The 18,626-nt window shown below is 31.5% G+C and overlaps 1 protein-coding gene across 12 annotated transcripts in view; it reads right to left on the reverse strand.

The window, feature by feature from the left end:
* The window catches only part of PCDH15 (protocadherin related 15), a gene marked incomplete at both ends in the record, with an annotated part of 726,342 nt that overhangs the window by 429,583 nt on the left and 278,133 nt on the right, over window positions 1–18,626 (reverse strand). For all 12 annotated transcript variants that reach the window (XM_081268810.1, XM_081268808.1, XM_081268818.1 and 9 more), the window contains 2 exons: window positions 3,296–3,451; window positions 13,797–13,957. In XM_081268810.1, coding sequence (XP_081124936.1) covers window positions 3,296–3,451; window positions 13,797–13,957 — 317 coding nt within the window. The remainder of the gene's footprint in view (window positions 1–3,295; window positions 3,452–13,796; window positions 13,958–18,626) is intronic.

Raw genomic sequence — 18,626 nt, forward strand, 5'->3', positions numbered from 1 at the left:
GCTTGAATTTTTACTTGTTTATATTTATTATTATGTAAAAATAACTTTTTGGGGGGTGGGTTGTATGCATTATTAAAGGCATCACTGTCAGGAAAGATTTATCTTCCACAAATGGCTTAAGAATGATCAGAATTTTACTGTGTAATTTGTTCTTCAAAACAGTCAGTCTAATTACTTAATGATACAATAGTCCAAAATTAATTGAGAGTCTTCAATTACCCAGAGAAATAAAAATACTTATGTCTTACATCTTTCTCATAAATAAGGAGTTATAAACCTTGTTGTAATCCTTACTTGACATTTAGATAAAGGAATTAATAATGTTTTGGTGAATTCTTGACATACTAATAAAATAATATGTTTACAAAGAGTGTAAGAGGATAGAATTTAATGTGCTTAATAAAAGTACTGATTGTAATTTTGATATGCTATAATACCATATAATACCATAAATGCCAACTCTGATATTTATTTTTAATATCAGGTACATAAAAGTAGTTATGCTAGCCTACTAAGATGCTTATTAATGAATAGCGAAGGGATGACTGAACAAAAGATTTGCATTATCCCCAATTTTCTGACCAATTTACTAACAGTCAATTGATGCTAGTACTCCACAATTTTCTCCTACAGACTGAAGTGAAATGACTAATCAGGAATTTAAGTTTGGAAGCTTCTTTGATAAATCTGTGATAATGACTTTATACCTGTCTTCTTTTGTATTTTAATAAAGTGTGAAATATTTTGACACCAACAATCTATCAAACTGGGAAGTGTCCCCCCCCCCCCTTTAATTTGGAACTTTCTAGTCTTAACTGAATTAACTATATAGCTTGAACTAAATGAGAAAATATAAAAAAATATCTTGCAATTTTGCAAAATGTAAATCCAATTCATTTAATTTTATTTTACAGACAATATTATTGGCAGATTGTAAAAACTGAAGTTAATTAAACTAAGAACTATCACTATGGAAGAACTGTTGGGAAAACGTTCCCGCCGGCGCCAATGTTCAAACCCTGCTGGTGGGAAGCCTTAGCCCCAATTAGAATTAGCTTCTTGGGCTCTGAAACTGACATATGGGAGAGCTTGCCAATAAACGGGCGACCTGTTATCTACCTCAGCCCTGCGACCTCTCTTAGACCTATATAAACACACAGCCTTTTGTAATAAAGTGGAAAAACTCTTTGGTAATCTGTGTCGTGTGGTGTGGCGTTTTCCAATCTTACAAGAACAACTCAACTAAATATGAGAGAAATTGAATTTTATTTTTTCTTGTGATTGTTTTCAGGTTTAAATACAGTTTTGATTTTTTTTTCAAAAATAGATATGAGACAATATGGGCAAAATCTTAGAAGTTGTAATTATGGTACGCATGGGATAAAATTGCTTCATATGTCTATAGGGAAATGCATTGCAAGGAACATATGGGTTCAACCACATAGAAACAGCTTTGGAAAGGAAACTGGGCTTCTCAAAATACTAAGATAAAATGCTTAACTTGTTCATGAATTTTATCTCTCTGTCATTTATCCAGATACGGTAGAAATTTGGAGGCATTGAAGAGTGATAATTATGAAAAGTCAGGGAGGATAATTTCTGGAAAATAGGTCCTAAGTTAAATTATAAAAGATGAATGGGAGAATTGAAAGGTAGGGAAGATCTCAATGAACAGTGTGAACAAAGCCCAAGAAATGGAAACTTGGGATATGAGGAAGTCTTTCTGAGACGCATAGAGCATTATCAGAGAGAATGTGAAATTAAGAACATATTGATAATGGTGATATTTTTCAAGAACTTGAAGGTATGCCAAAAAAGTGGTATTTTTCCTGAGAAAGTACACAATTACTGAAGAGTACAGTGACATGATTAGAATGGTATTTGAGAAAGTTATTCGTCAACAAGGCACTGAAAAGGTTGAAGAGGGGAGTGAGAATAATCTAATAACATATGATGCTTTAAAATTTAAATTAAGCATTATAAGTTTCTGTAAGAAAAAATGAACTATAGTCAAAGATCCACAAGCAATCAAAGTGATATAAGAACAGCTTTTCCAATGAGTTGCCTAACATACTTCACCTGTCAATTTATATTCAAATGAATTTAACCCTCAAGCAGACAAAGCCAAATCTAATTCAAAGGCTGCAATTCAAATGCTAAAAGGAACCATTTATAAGTATCTAAAACTAATTACAGGGTAATCAATTAGCAACTGTCATTACTGTAGAAATCTGTTCAAAATGTCTTTAATATATTCAGTATTTACTAACCTGAAGTTTGTCCTGGTCAAGCCACTTAAAATAGGAGTTTTTAGTTTGTTAAGTAACATAATTTGAAAAATATTGAACTAAAAGATATTTAATTAATTTCAAAGGGAATGAAAAGATTAAAGGCTTTATAGTATGTTTAATGACCGAATTATACTGATTTTTCTCCTATAAAGTAGGCATGTATTTTTTAAAATAAAAAAACCCAGAGATAAAAGTGACCTGCTAAAATATGGATCATCATGTTAATTCCATTTATTTTTCTACGTGTCTAAAGTAAAAATAATAAATGACATTAGAAGTACTTTAAAAATATTTTCTGGTTTATTGAGCTAAACAAAACTTAATAGATTAATAACAGTTTTTTGTTTGTTTGTTTTAAAGTTAAGACACATTTTGGCTCATGGATTTTAGTCAAAGGGGAAAACAAACAAACAACCCAAACAACACATAACAATAATAAAAGTCCTCTCTAATAAAAGTAAGAAGATTGCTTTTAAGGTGTTTGCTAATTTGGTCAGCATTTTTGTAGAAGAATTCAGTAGTGATTTATATTAGTACCTTCAAATTAACAGAATCTCAGATATTTCCTTCCAGTTTAGCCACCTCAGCCACCTTGAATCCAGTCAGAGGCAGAACACTACAAAACATTTCTTTCTTTGTGATTAGCAATACCTTTTAAGCTTAAAAAATTGTCTCTCTAAATAATTAGACCACTGCCATACGATGAGAATAAATAAATCCTATTTTGCTTCAGTAAGTATATAGTAGATTCAGGCACCAAATTTTCTAAGATGATCAAAAATGAAAAATTTGGGGGTCAGTTGAACTTTTCCTATAGCAATGTGAATCACATCAGAAGTCACCCATAATACATTTCTTCTAAATACCATTCCTAAAAATGTTTTCTTAGTATTTCTAAACAGGCCTATTATTATGAAGAAATAGCTTATTAAAAACAAAACTTAGAGTATATAGTTAGTTTGACCTATCAACAAAAATGATACAAAGAGCAGGCAGGAACTGACCTCGTTCACAGTGGCATAGTAGCTTTCATGTTTGAAGGTGGGTGAGTTGTCATTCCTATCCCTCACCACAATTCTCACTTCATGGTAGATGACGGTGCCCACTTTTTTGTTGATACATTGGACTTGCACCACAATGGAGTGGATGTTCATTGGTGGCTGTAATGTAGATGGTACAGTTTGTGAAAACCAACTGAAATTAAAACTTCTCATCATTATCAAAACATGTTCATTCAATACAATTTTTTATACTTGATAATTTTCAAATTAGAATAATCTAAAAACGTGACAGGCTTTCTATTATTCAAAAGACTGGAGAGGACAATTGTAATAACTTCATTGCTTACTTTTGTATCTCAGATATAGGGCTTCAAGTAGTGCTACATTTCAAGTTTTACTGGTGCTTATAACCATAAAACTAATGCTGAGATGTGATAAAACAATTTTTTCCCTAGAAAAGTTAAAGAAGCAATGATATAAACTAATTTTAATAAAAAATGCATTAATAAATAAAGCCTTGGACAAAAGAGTTTGTGTGAATATTAGTGTTCATGTAAATTTTTATTATAATATATGCTCTTTACTGATAAATATTAAAATACAGTCAAAAGAAGAAACATCACTCACAACCCAACCAAACTTTCTCACTCAACACAGTTACATGCTCATTTTATTCATCTTTTCCTTTTCCGAATATATACCTATCTCACACACACACACACACACACACACACACACAAATATCTCGTTTGTTAATAGAGATTTACTAAAGCAGTTTTATGTAATGCTACTGTAAAGTTATGTTATACAATTTAACAGTTCTTCTTTATAAGTTTGTAGCTTAATTTATGTTATTTAAAATAATAGAATGAGAGATTTAAAACTACCCATTTTGTCATTATAAATAATATTACAATATTTCAATACATACTACATATAAATATATGCTCACTTGCCTAATTACTTTTTTATGATAAATTTTTTGAAGGGAGAAAGTGTCATTAAAGTGGAACTTGTTGATTCAGGTCCCTGTGGGGCTGGGATGAACACCTGCCATGTTTGAATCCAGAGTCAGAGGCAGAACACTATAAAATATTTCTTTCTTTGTGACTGCAAATGTCTTTTAAGCTTAAAAAAACTGTCTCTAAATAATTCAGTTTTATCAGGATAGCATTATCACCCCTGGGTTCTATCCCTCATACAAAAATAATAATAATAATAATAATAATAACAACAACAACAACAAAAACAGCAACAATATATCTGGACTGTACCATCTTAAATACTGTGTCTCCAGCCTGCCTTTCCCTTTCAACTTCCTATGCCATTATTTACTTTTCCACATTGCATTTCTCATCCACAAGTTGGAATATTATATACTTTATATATTTAGTTCAGTTCGTGTCCTTTGTCTCATAAAACCTTAGGCTTTGTTCTACCAATAGCTGTCACTACGTCCACTAACTAGCATTGTTCCTAGGACAGATGAGTGGATGTTATCAAAGTCATTTGACTTGGCTTCTCATTCCAATTCCAGAAACTACTAACTGTATGATCCATGGAAAATTGAAAAACCAATCTGTGCTGAGTTTGTTGAACTCTAAAAACAGGGATATTAATTACACTAATATGATGGAACTGTAAAAATTATATGGTATTATACCAACTGAGCACATAAAAGCCTATGATGAATATAAACTACATTTTTATATCTAAAAAGATAAATTTCCATTATCTTTATATTATCATTTCTTTAGGTGAGTACATTCAAATCTCTTGTAACTATGTTGAAATATACAATGCATTATTGTTCAATAAATTTACCCTGCTGTGCCGTAGAATATCAAAACTCATTCCTCCTATTAAACAATAACATTGTACCTGTTGATCAATCATTCTATTTCTTTATTTTCCACTAGTCTTCAAAGTCTAGGATAATTTTCATGAACTGATAACTACAAAACATATACATGAATCCAAATATCACATTGTACTTCACAAATATGAAAAAACATTATGTGTTTGCCAAAAAAAATTTAAAAAACTAAATCTCCCAAAACACAAAAAATAAAATGTATAAAATAGGAGCTAATAATTTTGGAATATAAGATAAATTATTAGATATTTGAATTAAACCAAATTAAAAATATACCAGTGACCACTGGGATATGTTCATTAAAAATATCATGCGCCACATTTTTCAAATGAGAAGAATACTGTAGAAACTGCACCTAAATTTAAGAAATGCATTGTTGAAATTATTTCAAGATATTTTATGTTCACTAAAAAAGATAGTTTATTTGTACATGCCTGAATTACTGTATTTAGAAATAATAAATTGAGGCATAATTAATGTATAGAGGATTATCTCTAGTTAGATACCACAGAGTTCTGTTCTGATATCTACCTCATTTCACTTTTAAAAATTAAATATAATGTTATGTATAAAATCTGTGAAAATCACAAAGCTTAAAAGAATACATATGTGTACATATATGTAAACATCAATAACAAAAGGCAAGGCTCAAAGTTATCTTAGTAATTAAAAGTATTGGGTTAAAATGATAATTTTTTATCTTAGTAAACATAAATCCTCTAATTTGTTATAGAAGTAATGTAATCTCTCAAATATAATAAATGACTATGAATATTAATATAAACATGTAATAAAATTTTGATGTTTAAAAGCTAATTTTATATATCAGCACCTTAACTGGCTGCTGAATCCTAACACAAATATAGTTGCAAATATGGTGGCTCACTAGAGGAAGTGAAGTTTGAACACTGAGCATATACTATAAAATTTGAGAATGATGAAAAAAAATTCCAGATAACTAGATGGTATTATTAAAAAAAACTAATATTTTTCTTTATTATAGTTTCAGAGAACAGAAATAAGAACAATGAATAAAATGCATTCAAAGCATATGGTTTCAATATGATTAGAGGTTTTCTCTTAATCCAACATAGCACAGAATAGAATGTACTAGCCTATCAAGCAAGCTTCATCACTGAAAATATGCAACCTAGAGGATAAAAGACCATTTAAAAAGACTAGATCTTAAAAGATTTTGGGAAATAATTTGAATTAAATGACCTCTATCTTTACTAATAGTTTAAAAACATTTGCACTAACAGATGTTTTTTAAAAGGTTCTATATATTTTAATTGTAAAGTAAAACAGAATAATTATTTGTGCTGTTAGCCCCTAGCACAACTCTTGGAAACAATCAAGTGAATTATGTTCTTCTAAACATTTCAAGAGAGATATATAAAACCATTCCATATCTACTTCTAATTCTACATTGAGTGGTTGCACTGGGACAGAAAGGTCACAGTCTTTTCAAACTGGATCAACTGCAGTATGTACTGAGTCCCCCTTGGTCATGCTAAGTACCTATAAATTAGACATAACTAGGTCACCTAGAGTTATTGACACTCTCAACTTTAGCTCCCTGTGCAACTCTTAGTAGCATAGATGGAACATAGCAGGCAATAAATCCCAGCCACAAAGGATTATACTGCAGTCAAGAATTCCCTGTGGCTAATATAGAACACAGTGTAATTTTACATTGGAAGAGATTCTATTCTGCTGTATAAGAAGATCACAAATACAGCAAGTACAGTTCTCCTAAGTCAATCAGAGTTTAGAGATGCCAAAGTGCTTAGCAATGTGTTGGGGGAAATTTTAGTTTATTTTTCATAAGTGGAAAAGGTCACAGTAATTTTATCTTTTTAAATTCTTTTAAATTTCTTCATTCATGAAACAAAGAGAGAAAAAAAAACTATATATGAATCACGTTCAGGTAATCATTTTAAAACCATAACCATGCATATATATGTAGAAATGCACATTGTCCTGCTAATTTCAAAATAAATGCTAAACATAAAACTCTGAAAGTAAACTAGCATATTCAAACATCAGTGTATGTATGTGTAAAGGTTTTGATATATGTATCAGGAATGACACATCAATGGCTAATGAAAGTTATCTTTAAAAAGTGGTTCTGGGAGGGTAAAGTTAGGAAGACATTTTCCAAAAATACATGTAAATTTTGTAATATAAAAGAACAAAAAAGTTATGTTTCTCAGACTATTTAATATACAAAGTGAGATATTTTGTTGTGAATAATGTAGATTATAACACTTTTCTGCAATTTAAAGTGAATTGAGTTTTTCATAGAAATCACATTATTTAGGAGGCTTAATGAATTGGAAGTTCATTATTTGGAGGAGGATAATTTTTGAGCAAACCAATAAGAATTCATTTTTTTTTATAAAACCTAGGCAAAGTATGTTGTATCTTCATACGAGTGAGTGGTTTCATCATGATTTTTCTTTGTATTTACTAGCTTTACAAAATGAAGAACCTTCATTATTTTACATATGGAAGAAAGTAAAAGAATTTGAGACACAGTGTTATCTAAAAATGTTGTTTTCAATGAGAAAGTAAACTTAAATGACTGGACAGAAATGTGAACATCCTTAACAAATTAAATTTCACATTGAATAACAGGTTATTTTCAGAAGAGGCCTAGAGAACGAATTGATTACAGAATATAATTAGCTATATTGAAATATGTAGAAAAAACTTGTAGTTTTTTCATAATAAATTAAAAAGATATTCAGTTTGGTTTATTCTTTAGTAGTAGGTATTTGTTATGTGCAAAGTTCCATATGGGTTGGGATTAGATTAATATCACCTAGTCCTTGGACACTAAAATCAGATCCTAAAAATTGATATATTAAATGAGTATAAAAAATTATGTTGAAGGTACAATAAGACTATTAAAGGTTATGGAATATAGACCAAGAGATGACATATCAATGTTACTATTAGGGAGTAGGTTTTTATATAAAATATCCTTTAAGATATGCCTTGATAGTAGATAACTTTTAACTTACTTTACTACACAAAGGTAATTTCAAAGCTTAAGTTCAAAAGAAAGCAAAATCCTAGATTGTACTTAGGAGAAAGCACTTAAATTCAGTTTTCTTAGTGTAATGTATACATTTTTAAGTAAAAGAAATGATAAAGACTGGAATATGACTTGACTATAGGAAACTCTGAGGGCGAAATAAAACAGTTTGCAATGAAAAGTTAGTTCTTGACAAGGTCAGAACTCTTTTTGCGTGGACTGCATCTAGAACAGACTAAATCAAGAATGATGGTCGAGTTAGTAATTAAGAGATTATCCCAAACTCTAAGTGAGACCTAAGGGAACTTATACTAAAGTTATGCTAATAGATGCAGGGAGATAAGCCTACTAAACTTAGTCATTAAATAGTGGACTGGGGAGACTGGTCAAAGCTCTTTATGCAGCTATCAGCTTAGTCTCTGAAAGACAACAGGTTAAAAGGTTTGGTACTATCATGAATTCAATTTTTGAATGTTCAAGTTTTTTTTTTTTAATTTTGCACAGAGTTTGATATAGCTATTAAAATACTGTACTGGAATCATATTTTTATTGCTATTATTTTAATTGTTGATAGTATCTTAAGTAGAATTATTTTATGCCCAGTTAGTGATTAAAGAATATTCACCATAAGAAAAAATTTGGTATTTTAAAGATTCTTATGTGCTGCTCCTTTATTACAAAGACTATTCATTTCCCCAGTGTACATCATATTTTGGTTGTTTTATCATTTTTGACTATTGATTTTATAGGCTTTCTTTTTTATGTAAAATAAATTTATGTAACTTTACTGAACAGAAATAAAAATAAAGAACAAAATACAGCCATAATGGCAAGATTTATGGACCAAACTTGAAAATTCCCAAACAGTTCATAGTCATGCAACTTCATGAAATGTTTTAAAATTAAATAAAATATTTGAAGTTTGATATTTTTATGTCTTAATTTTATCCTCAGAAATTCTCACGAAAATATTTATCATTTTATTTTTTAACATTTAATGCTAAAATATTTTGGTTTATATTGTTTGTTTATATTTGCAGCCATAATTGTGCAAATGATAGATCATTTATGGCCTCAATGAATAAATTATCGAAAACATAATTTGGATGTCTTCCCTTGAAAATAAAGTCCCACTAAGGGTTCCTAAAAGGGCAGTTTCAATTAAGTATAGAGCTACCCTGTGACTTCCCTCCTCCTTCTTTGGCTATGATTGTATCCAGCCAATAACTATTTAGTTGGTGTTTCCTTCCCTGGCTAAAAAAAGAAAAGAAGAAAACAAATGGTCATAGTCAGTCTGTAAACTAGATATTCATAGAAGTGGAAAACTTGAGCCCTCTCAACCTATACAATGGTAAATCAAAATGGATCAAAGACTGCAAGGCAAAACCTGATATTAAAACTACCAGAAGAAAACACTGGGGAAACATATTAAGCCATAAATGTAGGCAACACTTTTCTTTGGATAACACTCCAAAAGTAAAAGAAATAGAAACAAAAACAAACAAATGGAATTATGTTAAACTAAAAGGTTTTCCTCAGCAAAGAAAACCATCAAAAGAGTGAAAAGACAGCACAATTAAAATAGAGGATACAGATACTTCTAAAAGGAAAAAATTCCAATGGCCAACAAATTTATGAAAAAGTGCTTAATTTCAATACTTGTCTGGGGATTGCAAGTCAAAACCACTATGAGCCAAGTACAGTGGCACTAGCCTGTAATCCCAGAGGTGGGGGAGTCTGAGGCAGGAGGACAGCAGTTTCAAAGCCAGCCTCAGCAACTTAGAGAAACCCTAAGCAACTGAGCAAGACCCTGTCTAAAAAGGACTGCGGATGTGGCTCCGTGGATAAGTGCCCTGAGGTTCAATCCCCAGTACCAAAACAAAACAAAAACAAACACACACACAATAAGGTATCACTTAACCTAGTTGCACTGGCTTTTATTAAAAAGCCAAAAAGAAACAAATGCATGCAAGAATGAGAAGAGAAAATTCTCCTCATTCTTATTACAACACCTAAGAAGAAGAACATATGTTTCTCAAAAAACTAAAAATAGATCTATCATATGATCCAACTATACCATTTTTAGGGATCTATCCAAAGAGAAATAGTCCAGTGTAATGAAGAAAAATACATAATCGATGTTTGTTATTACAATAGCTGGAGTCAAAATATGCTCATCAACAGATGAATGGTAGGGAAAACATGGCATATATACCAATGGAATATTATTCAGCCATACAAAAACATGTTATCCCACCATATGTAGCAAAATGAATAGAAATGTGGAACATTATGGTAAGTCAGACAAAGACAAATACCATGTTTTCCTCAAATGAGGGTGTTTAAATAAAAGTCAATGAGAATGTAGAATAGTGATTATGAGAGGCTGGGAAATAAGGAGGATAGAGGGCATTCTGGGAAGTTGGATACCAGGTATCCATGTGCAATTAAAGAGAAGTAATAAGTTCTGCAGAAGATGAGATGGCTATATTTTACAATACCCTTCTATGTATTTTATGAAAAACTAAAAGAGAGAAGCTCCAAAGTCTCCCACTGAAGCAATGATAAGAAGATGGAAAAATTAATTAGGGTTATTTATCTTGATTTGATCATTACACACTGCATACATGTATCAAAATGTCACACTGTACCCCATATTTGTACAAAGTAACAATCTAAAAACAAAAAGTTAGTGATCTGGGGTACAGTGATCATCAAAAAGAGCTAAAGTTAAATCCAAAACAAGGAAATGACAGAGAAAGTAATAAGTTCAAAAATTATAAGTGTAATCTGGTCACAGGAAGAAGAATAGAGGATACACACAAAACAGCGATTCTACTTTTTGCAGTCTAAGATTGAGTAGTTTTCTTCTGTCCCTGGTAAACTTCAATCCTCCTGAAAACACATTGACTTTCTTTCTATTGTGTTGATATTTTAATATTCTCAGCCTATAAAACTTGAGTTCATCTTAAGGCATTTTATGCTTTCCTTATAAGCTAAAAATCTTTGATTAAAATAATATTTTTACAAATGAATCACTGTATGTCAAGGACTCAGTGGAACATTTTACACTAAACAATTTCTGGAACAGTTTTCAAAATCAAAAATGTTAAAAGAATTTCTAATTTGGTGATAATAATATGGAGCCTAGGCTGTTGTTCATAGGGTTAAACCCTGATTTTTGGTTCTGTTTGGCTATTCAGAGCATTCATATTCAGAGCATTCATGATTCATTACAGTCCTTAAAATGAACAGTCCAAAGAATATGGGCCACAATCTAAAGGATTATATTTCAGGTAAATGCCCTATATTTTAAAAGAAACTATAATAGTTTGGTATTAATTCATAATAATATAATTTATAACGTGTTAATATTTAGCCTTTGAATTAAATGAATTAATTATTTATATTTTAAATTAAATAAAATTTAACACATGTAAATATATGTATGTAAATATTACATTATTGATATATTATGCTCATACTGGAGAGCACTATTTATAAATGAAGTCTATATAAGAGAAAAAGGCACTCATACTTTTCTCAAATGAATTACATGCTAGTTGTTTTTTGTTTTTGTTTTCTTAGAAAGCATTGTGACCTAGGATCATTGAGGTAAATAACCAAGAAAGAAACACCTTATTTCAACTCAATACAATAAAGTAAAAACAACAGCTCTTCAAGAAGAGCGAATTTTCACATGCTTAAACAATATTATTATTTCATTTCATACATTATATTAAGTTAGCAGTGTTGATGTGTAAGTGTGTAGACATAATTAGTTAGCAGTTAGTCAACTGCATGTAAGTAACTATACCAGTAATTTAATGAAGGTAAGTGAGCTTATCTTCATTTTTTTTAAGTGAAAAAGTATACAAAGATGCTTGTACAAAAATTCTCATTGTGGCATTTTTGTAATCACAAAAACTGCAAACAAACTTGATGTTAAAATAAAAGATTGGTTTAAGAAATATAGCCAGGGTGGTAGATACGGCTTCCTGGTACAGCATATTTCTATCACATGAAAGGTACTTGGTTCAATCTCTAGCATGCGTGTGCACGCACACACACACATACACACACACACACACACACAATACCTAATTTTTCTCTCCACAAAAACTATCTAGCTATTAAAATGTTGATGGAAATATACATTCATTCACATGGAAGTATGTGTATCATGAGTTACATGAAAATCAGGCTGAAAGCATATGATCCAATTATAACTAGTTAGTATTAAATATATGTACATGTATGCTTAAAATAAGATGTGTGGTAGGATAAATACTAAATGTTATTGTCCCTAGTTGGCAAAAAAAATTCACACATAAGCTTTTTATTTTCTCATATGTTTTCCATATGCTTATATTATTTTAAAATTGTATAAAATAAAAATTTCCAGTTGCAATTAGATTTGCAATAAAAGCACTAATTTACCTCACTAACTGTCTAGCAGCAGTGGTCTAAATTTGAACCAAATTTTCAGGAAACACATGTGCATTGGGTTAAGGATTTTCTGAATAAAAGGTCTTGCACTTTGATGATTGATGTGCTGACAGCACTGTGGCTACAGAATCCGAAATTCACAAAAATTCAGAGTAGTAAAGGACATAGTAATCCACACTAAAATAAAGGGTAAATTGACGTTTATTAAAATAAGAGTCCACATTTTAGACATGAAGATTAAGGAATCATCTTCTTCAAACCTTCTGTAAAGTGGATTGTAAATCTTGACCAATGATGTGAGGTAATTCAGGCTCATTAAACTGAAAACCTGATGTTTAGGTTCCATAAACTGGGAATTTGGGGGTAGGCATGTTTAGACATACTGCTGAATTGTCTAGATCCCTATCCATTAATTACTGGTCATGATCCACTCACCCTCACTTCCCTTCTCTGCCCACAAGAAAGCTGGGCATGCATATGAAAACAGAGTAATATATAGGAGCTACTTAAATCTACTCAAGTTTTTCCATCTTTTTCAAAAGTGAGTCATTGAGCAACTTTGATAATTTAGCTGTTCTTAAGAACAAAATACTTAAGTCATGCTGCTAGAGAACTACTCGACTAGGACAGAGCACAGGAAATTTGTTCACTTTCTTTTCCTCTTCTGACAGCCACGTTAGCACATTGTCAAATCCTTTTACCAAGGTTTAGAACTTGCAAGACAGTAACTATGAGGGCACCCTCCAAACTTCTGTCCTCAGTGCCACAGCTGTGTGGCATTCTTATATTTTGCCATTGTTAGAGAGATGGATTAAAGCCATTCCTGTCCTAGTCTGCCTTTACCACCTCCATATTACATGCATTCTATTCTCTTCTTGTTCAGAAATCTGACAAGCTTCCAGGATATTAAAAGGGAAATTTAATGGTTCTCTTAGACACAGATGCTTCTTTCCTTTCTCATGGTTCTTTCAAGTAGTTAATTTTTTTTGTTCAAATATGCAGGAAATAAACTTAATTTACATAAAGAAAATCAAAATTGTATCAACAAACATATGTAGACAATTAAATGATAATAAAGTCATAACACAGGGACAAAATTAAAAAAAAAAACAACAAATAAACAAACAGACACTAACATCTCTGTCCAGAACTCTGCCTGTGCTGTTCAGGAAAAGCATTTGTTTAACAGGATCCAACAACACCCAGTAATCCACGTTGTCCTTTAAAGAGAGTTCTATGGTGGGGTCTGGTCCTCCAGCAGTCCCTTTTATCAGCATGTTGTCCACCAGAATTGTACCTGCAAACCAAAGAAAGTTATTTGAAACCACATTCTACGCATATGCATTCTTTAGCAAAGATTATGTTTTTAATCTGACTTATTAAAGCATAAAATATTCAACTGTACATCTAACATAGAAAACTTTCTACTGTCAAAAAGGCAAAAAATACCTTCATTATACTATTTATAAATGATTTTGTGGGGAGATGAAGATGGGAGGAAGAGATTCAAACACTTGGTGAGTTTCATCATCTACTTCTTGTTTCCTTTTGACACGAATCTCATCTCTTCTCTGTCTATCACTTCTCATGGGAGTTATCATTACATTTTATCCTGAACAAAAGGAAATGCCTGTAATAACAGTCTGATACTTCAATTCACTCAGTAAGACTTCTGATATGAAAAGAGATATCGTGAAAATAAGATAGAGGAAGAGAACAGAAGAGATAAAGCAGCAGCAGTGTCTCCCAGGGTGAGAATGGCATCTTTTTCTTTTATCTTAAAGCAAATCCATAAAACATAAATCTTAATGTGAAAGACAAAACTAGTGTGCAGACACACAATATAAGCCATTCTTCTTGAAGACATGTCTGGGTTACTTGACTAGAACAACAGGCTATTCCAATGTAACATTTTAATGCTTGCTTCCTTATTATATTTTCAGCAGGCTGAATTATAGACACTTCTTGAATAAGAGTTGAAAAGAGAGTAAGTCTCTGATCTTTCCTACTTGTTAAAGATTCCAAGCATTTTACAAGTTGAATGTAAATGGCGTTGATGTAACTAAAATCTCATCCCCCTCACCCACAACCCCACCCCCAGCAATGATCTCTTTCCCAGACAATAATGTACTATGGCTTATGGCAATCATTTTAAACTGATCCATTTTATTAAACTTATGGCTATAGAAAGGATGTGGCTATGCAAATAAAAATGTACTCTCCTAAAGACAGTAGGATATATCGCAAATATCTATAAAACTCCTTGCCTTAGAATAGCAAACAAGGATATATAGATAATCCCTAAATATGAATCTGGCTTAAAGAATATGATGGAAAATCTAAGAGCCTTGTTTTCTTTAGGCATAAATTTGTTCAAATGTTATTTGGTTACATAGCTACCAAAAAGAAAGGGAATTTCTTTGTAAGATATTCCAAGTAATTAAATAAAAATAACGGTCTATTGTACTTCCAGGAAATTTTCTAAGAAATTTGATAAGAAGATATTCTTTTTTTTAATGGATCAACCAACCTAAATAATATTTAAACTCTAACTCTCTCTCACACACACATATACACATATACCTTTCTAAATGACAGAAATTTTCCTTTTAGTTTTTATTTGCTGGCATGTAAAAATGTAAATATTGAGTGAAACATGTCTTACTAGCTTATGACTTACCTGGTAAATGAATAACCTTCAGACAATACACCCCAAAGTACAAGTCAGATGTTGATGTCATTTTCTGACCTACTGTAAGTCTGTCCAAATATATGCTCAGGGCCCCAGTACACACATATTTGCAAATATTTTATACAACTCATCTTTGAAAAATTATTCAGTCAACTTCCAGATGTAATTAAGAAAAGAAAAGGAACTCTATTTTCTGATTTTAAAAAAAGAAACACATAGTAGGCAAAACAACTAATGTTAATTTTTATGCCTTGACTCAGTGAGTAAGAATAGCAACAGCAAGCTTCTCTGTAATGTACACGTATACCAAATGGGAATGCCAAGGCACAGGCATTGAGCTCTCCTTTGTAAACAAAGATAGAAAAGATTGTAATACCAATCTTCACTTCTACTAAAGCAATGAAACAAAAACATTCTATCTGGACTTACAATTTATTTAATTATGTTTGAAAATTTCAGGGAAATTTAAATATTTATCTTGCTTTCCAAACTCCACTATGTCCTTCAATGATTGAAACTCAGCAGTGTTTCTACTGCTACTAAGCTAAAAAGAAAAGCATTATGTGATTTTTATTTTTATTCTCACCATTCATACTGACAAAAATCTCTCGAGACTTTCATATGCCATACTGCCCCAGATCAATAGTGGAAGAAAAGAAGAAACACAAGGATCATTCACGCTTAATGCAAGGATCAATGTTTCTTTTTTAAGATTAACCTAGGTGTCCACCCTCTGGCCCGTTCTTCTGCCTATTTACCCCTGTGATTAGAAAAACAGGTAGCATCCAAGCTGAATTTAATCTTAAACCAGAGTCTTGTCATCCTTTTCCACTCTAGGATGGGGAATGTTTCTTCCCAGAGGTTTCCAAATGTCTAGATTTGGGCAGCTCGTGTTATAACCCAGTGCAGGTGAGTAGCTGACCAGCAGTATAACTTAGGCATATTGGGACAATGTGGTCCTTTAATTCCTCTCTTGCTTGTAAGCTTCCCTCTAAACAAAACCTCTTGTTTATTCCCTTACATGTGATATTTAAATTACATTCCCAGCCTTAACTTCAGTCTAAATATGAAGACAGATAGGATACACAGTGCAACACAAATAAGACAGCTGAGTGTTTCTAATAGTATAGGGATAAAATGACATATTCTGTGACCATAAGGCAATCCACTGAAACGAGAGTTGAAATGAGGAAAAACAGGACTCGGGACAATAATTAATTTGATAGAGTAGGACTTCTGTAATAAAAAAAAAAAAAAAATTCTTGGAGAACTGGAATAAAGAGGAAAGCTTCAATTAGTACATAGAAGGAAATACTGGACTTGAACCAGAACAGCCACAGATGCTCCTTCAGGTGTCATTCATTTGCCCAGAATCTCCCAAATAGGCTTTCCACACTCAGTAAAGGGACAATTTGTCAAATAGTGACGGCTATGTAATGGCTGGGCATTGTGGCCTGCCTTCCACATAGAAAGGGGATTAAAATAAATCTAATGGGATCCTCTTCCTCTCTCCTCAGTTATATCTATATAACTTGCAAACAGATTAATTCTGAAGTCATCTAACCTTCTTTTCTTCCTTATTACCCAATTATTTAATTTTTTCCTTTCATTTGATAAATACATTCTCAGAAATAGATAAATAAATAAATAATAGAAGCAATTAGTGCTGACCTTGAAGAAACTGGACTCCCTTTACGTGGAGATTTTCTTTCATCATAACAAAAGTGTTGGTTATTAGGACAAAGAAATTGAATTAACTTATATTTATATCACATGAGTTAAGACAGCTAACTCTAGAATTGATATGCTTAGAATCCATCCTTGCTGTTCACTTCCAGCTATGTGAAAAAGGATAGATTATCCACAATTCTCTCATTATACGAAATCAGTACCATAACTGAAAAGGTATCCCTACTCTAATAGCATATATACGTTCCTGGGAAGGACCTGTATTCTTATATCTAGAATAGTAACAAAAACTAAAATAATCATAATTGCAATAAAAATGTTAGCATGGTTATATGTTTTAGTGGTATTTTAGACATGTATCACAGTTATTAAAATGTGTGTTTCTATTTCAAATAATGGAGAATAACTTGCTACTAATTAGATATGTTTAACCCGATTTAAACTTTATAGAATCCATACATGTACTAAACATTATATGGTAATGCAATTACCATTAATATGTACATTTTTATATTTTTATGAGTCATTTAAAAGTTAATTTAAATTTAAAAAATTGAAAGTAAAAAGAAAAAAATGAAAACTTCATATGTCATTAATCTTTATTAGTCTGTTATTTTATTTCAGACAAATAAACCTGCAGCTCAGTGATCTGTACTCCCAGACTCTCTAGAGAGTTTAACCTATTATCAATGATACTTGTTCATGTAGCCCATCAGGAAGACTTTACTTTCACTAAACAAAGGTGCACCAATAGATTTTCACATTTTTTCCCTTTAAGATCTTCTCACATAGCAAAATTTTTCTTTTTAATTAGGAAAAACAGATTTTCCAGATTGTGTCAAAACATAAATTTAATGGAAAATAGGTTAAGAATCAATATAGCTTCCTCATAATTCCAACTTCCTTTTCCTACTTACCAATTATATATAAGGTAATTTGTATCAAAAAAGAATTGGTGAGATTTTGTTGAATACTAAAAGTGATAACTCATACAAAGTGCTGATTGTAGTCTCTGATACAGAAAAGAACTTTAAAAATGTGAGTAATGGTTATTGTTGTTGATGTCATGACTCCATTTGGGAAACAAAAAATATCAAAAGCTAAAGCAAAATAAGTCACAGAAGTCTTTACATACCAAATCCACTGTTCCTGTCACAAAGCTATGGTTAACATGTTTGGTCACCACTTAGGTGTGGCAAACAGGAAAAATTTATATGGACTTAAAATATTTGAATCCAAAATAATTATTATTGGAAGTTAGGAGGGAGGGAAGGATCACTCCCTCTAGATATACTTGTAAAGAGAACCCTCTGTCAAGGTCTTCCTGCATTACAAGCCCATGGCCACGCAGTTCATCCAGGATTGCAGTTACCAGAGAGTGACTTCATTCTTTCAGTTCTAATCTCAGACAACTTTGAATTTTTTCATCAAATCTGAAACTAGATTTAAGTTTTAGCTAGAAGGGATCATAGTCAACAACTACACACTGATATTAGAAGATAACTTTATACTGAATACTTTTTACTCATCCCAGGAGTATTTGATTCTGTTAGGATACATGTATGTGTGTATGTATGTTTGCCAT

The sequence above is a fragment of the Spermophilus citellus genome (assembly GCF_964194105.1).
Source record: "Spermophilus citellus genome assembly, chromosome: 15".
Lineage (NCBI taxonomy): Eukaryota > Metazoa > Chordata > Mammalia > Rodentia > Sciuridae > Spermophilus > Spermophilus citellus.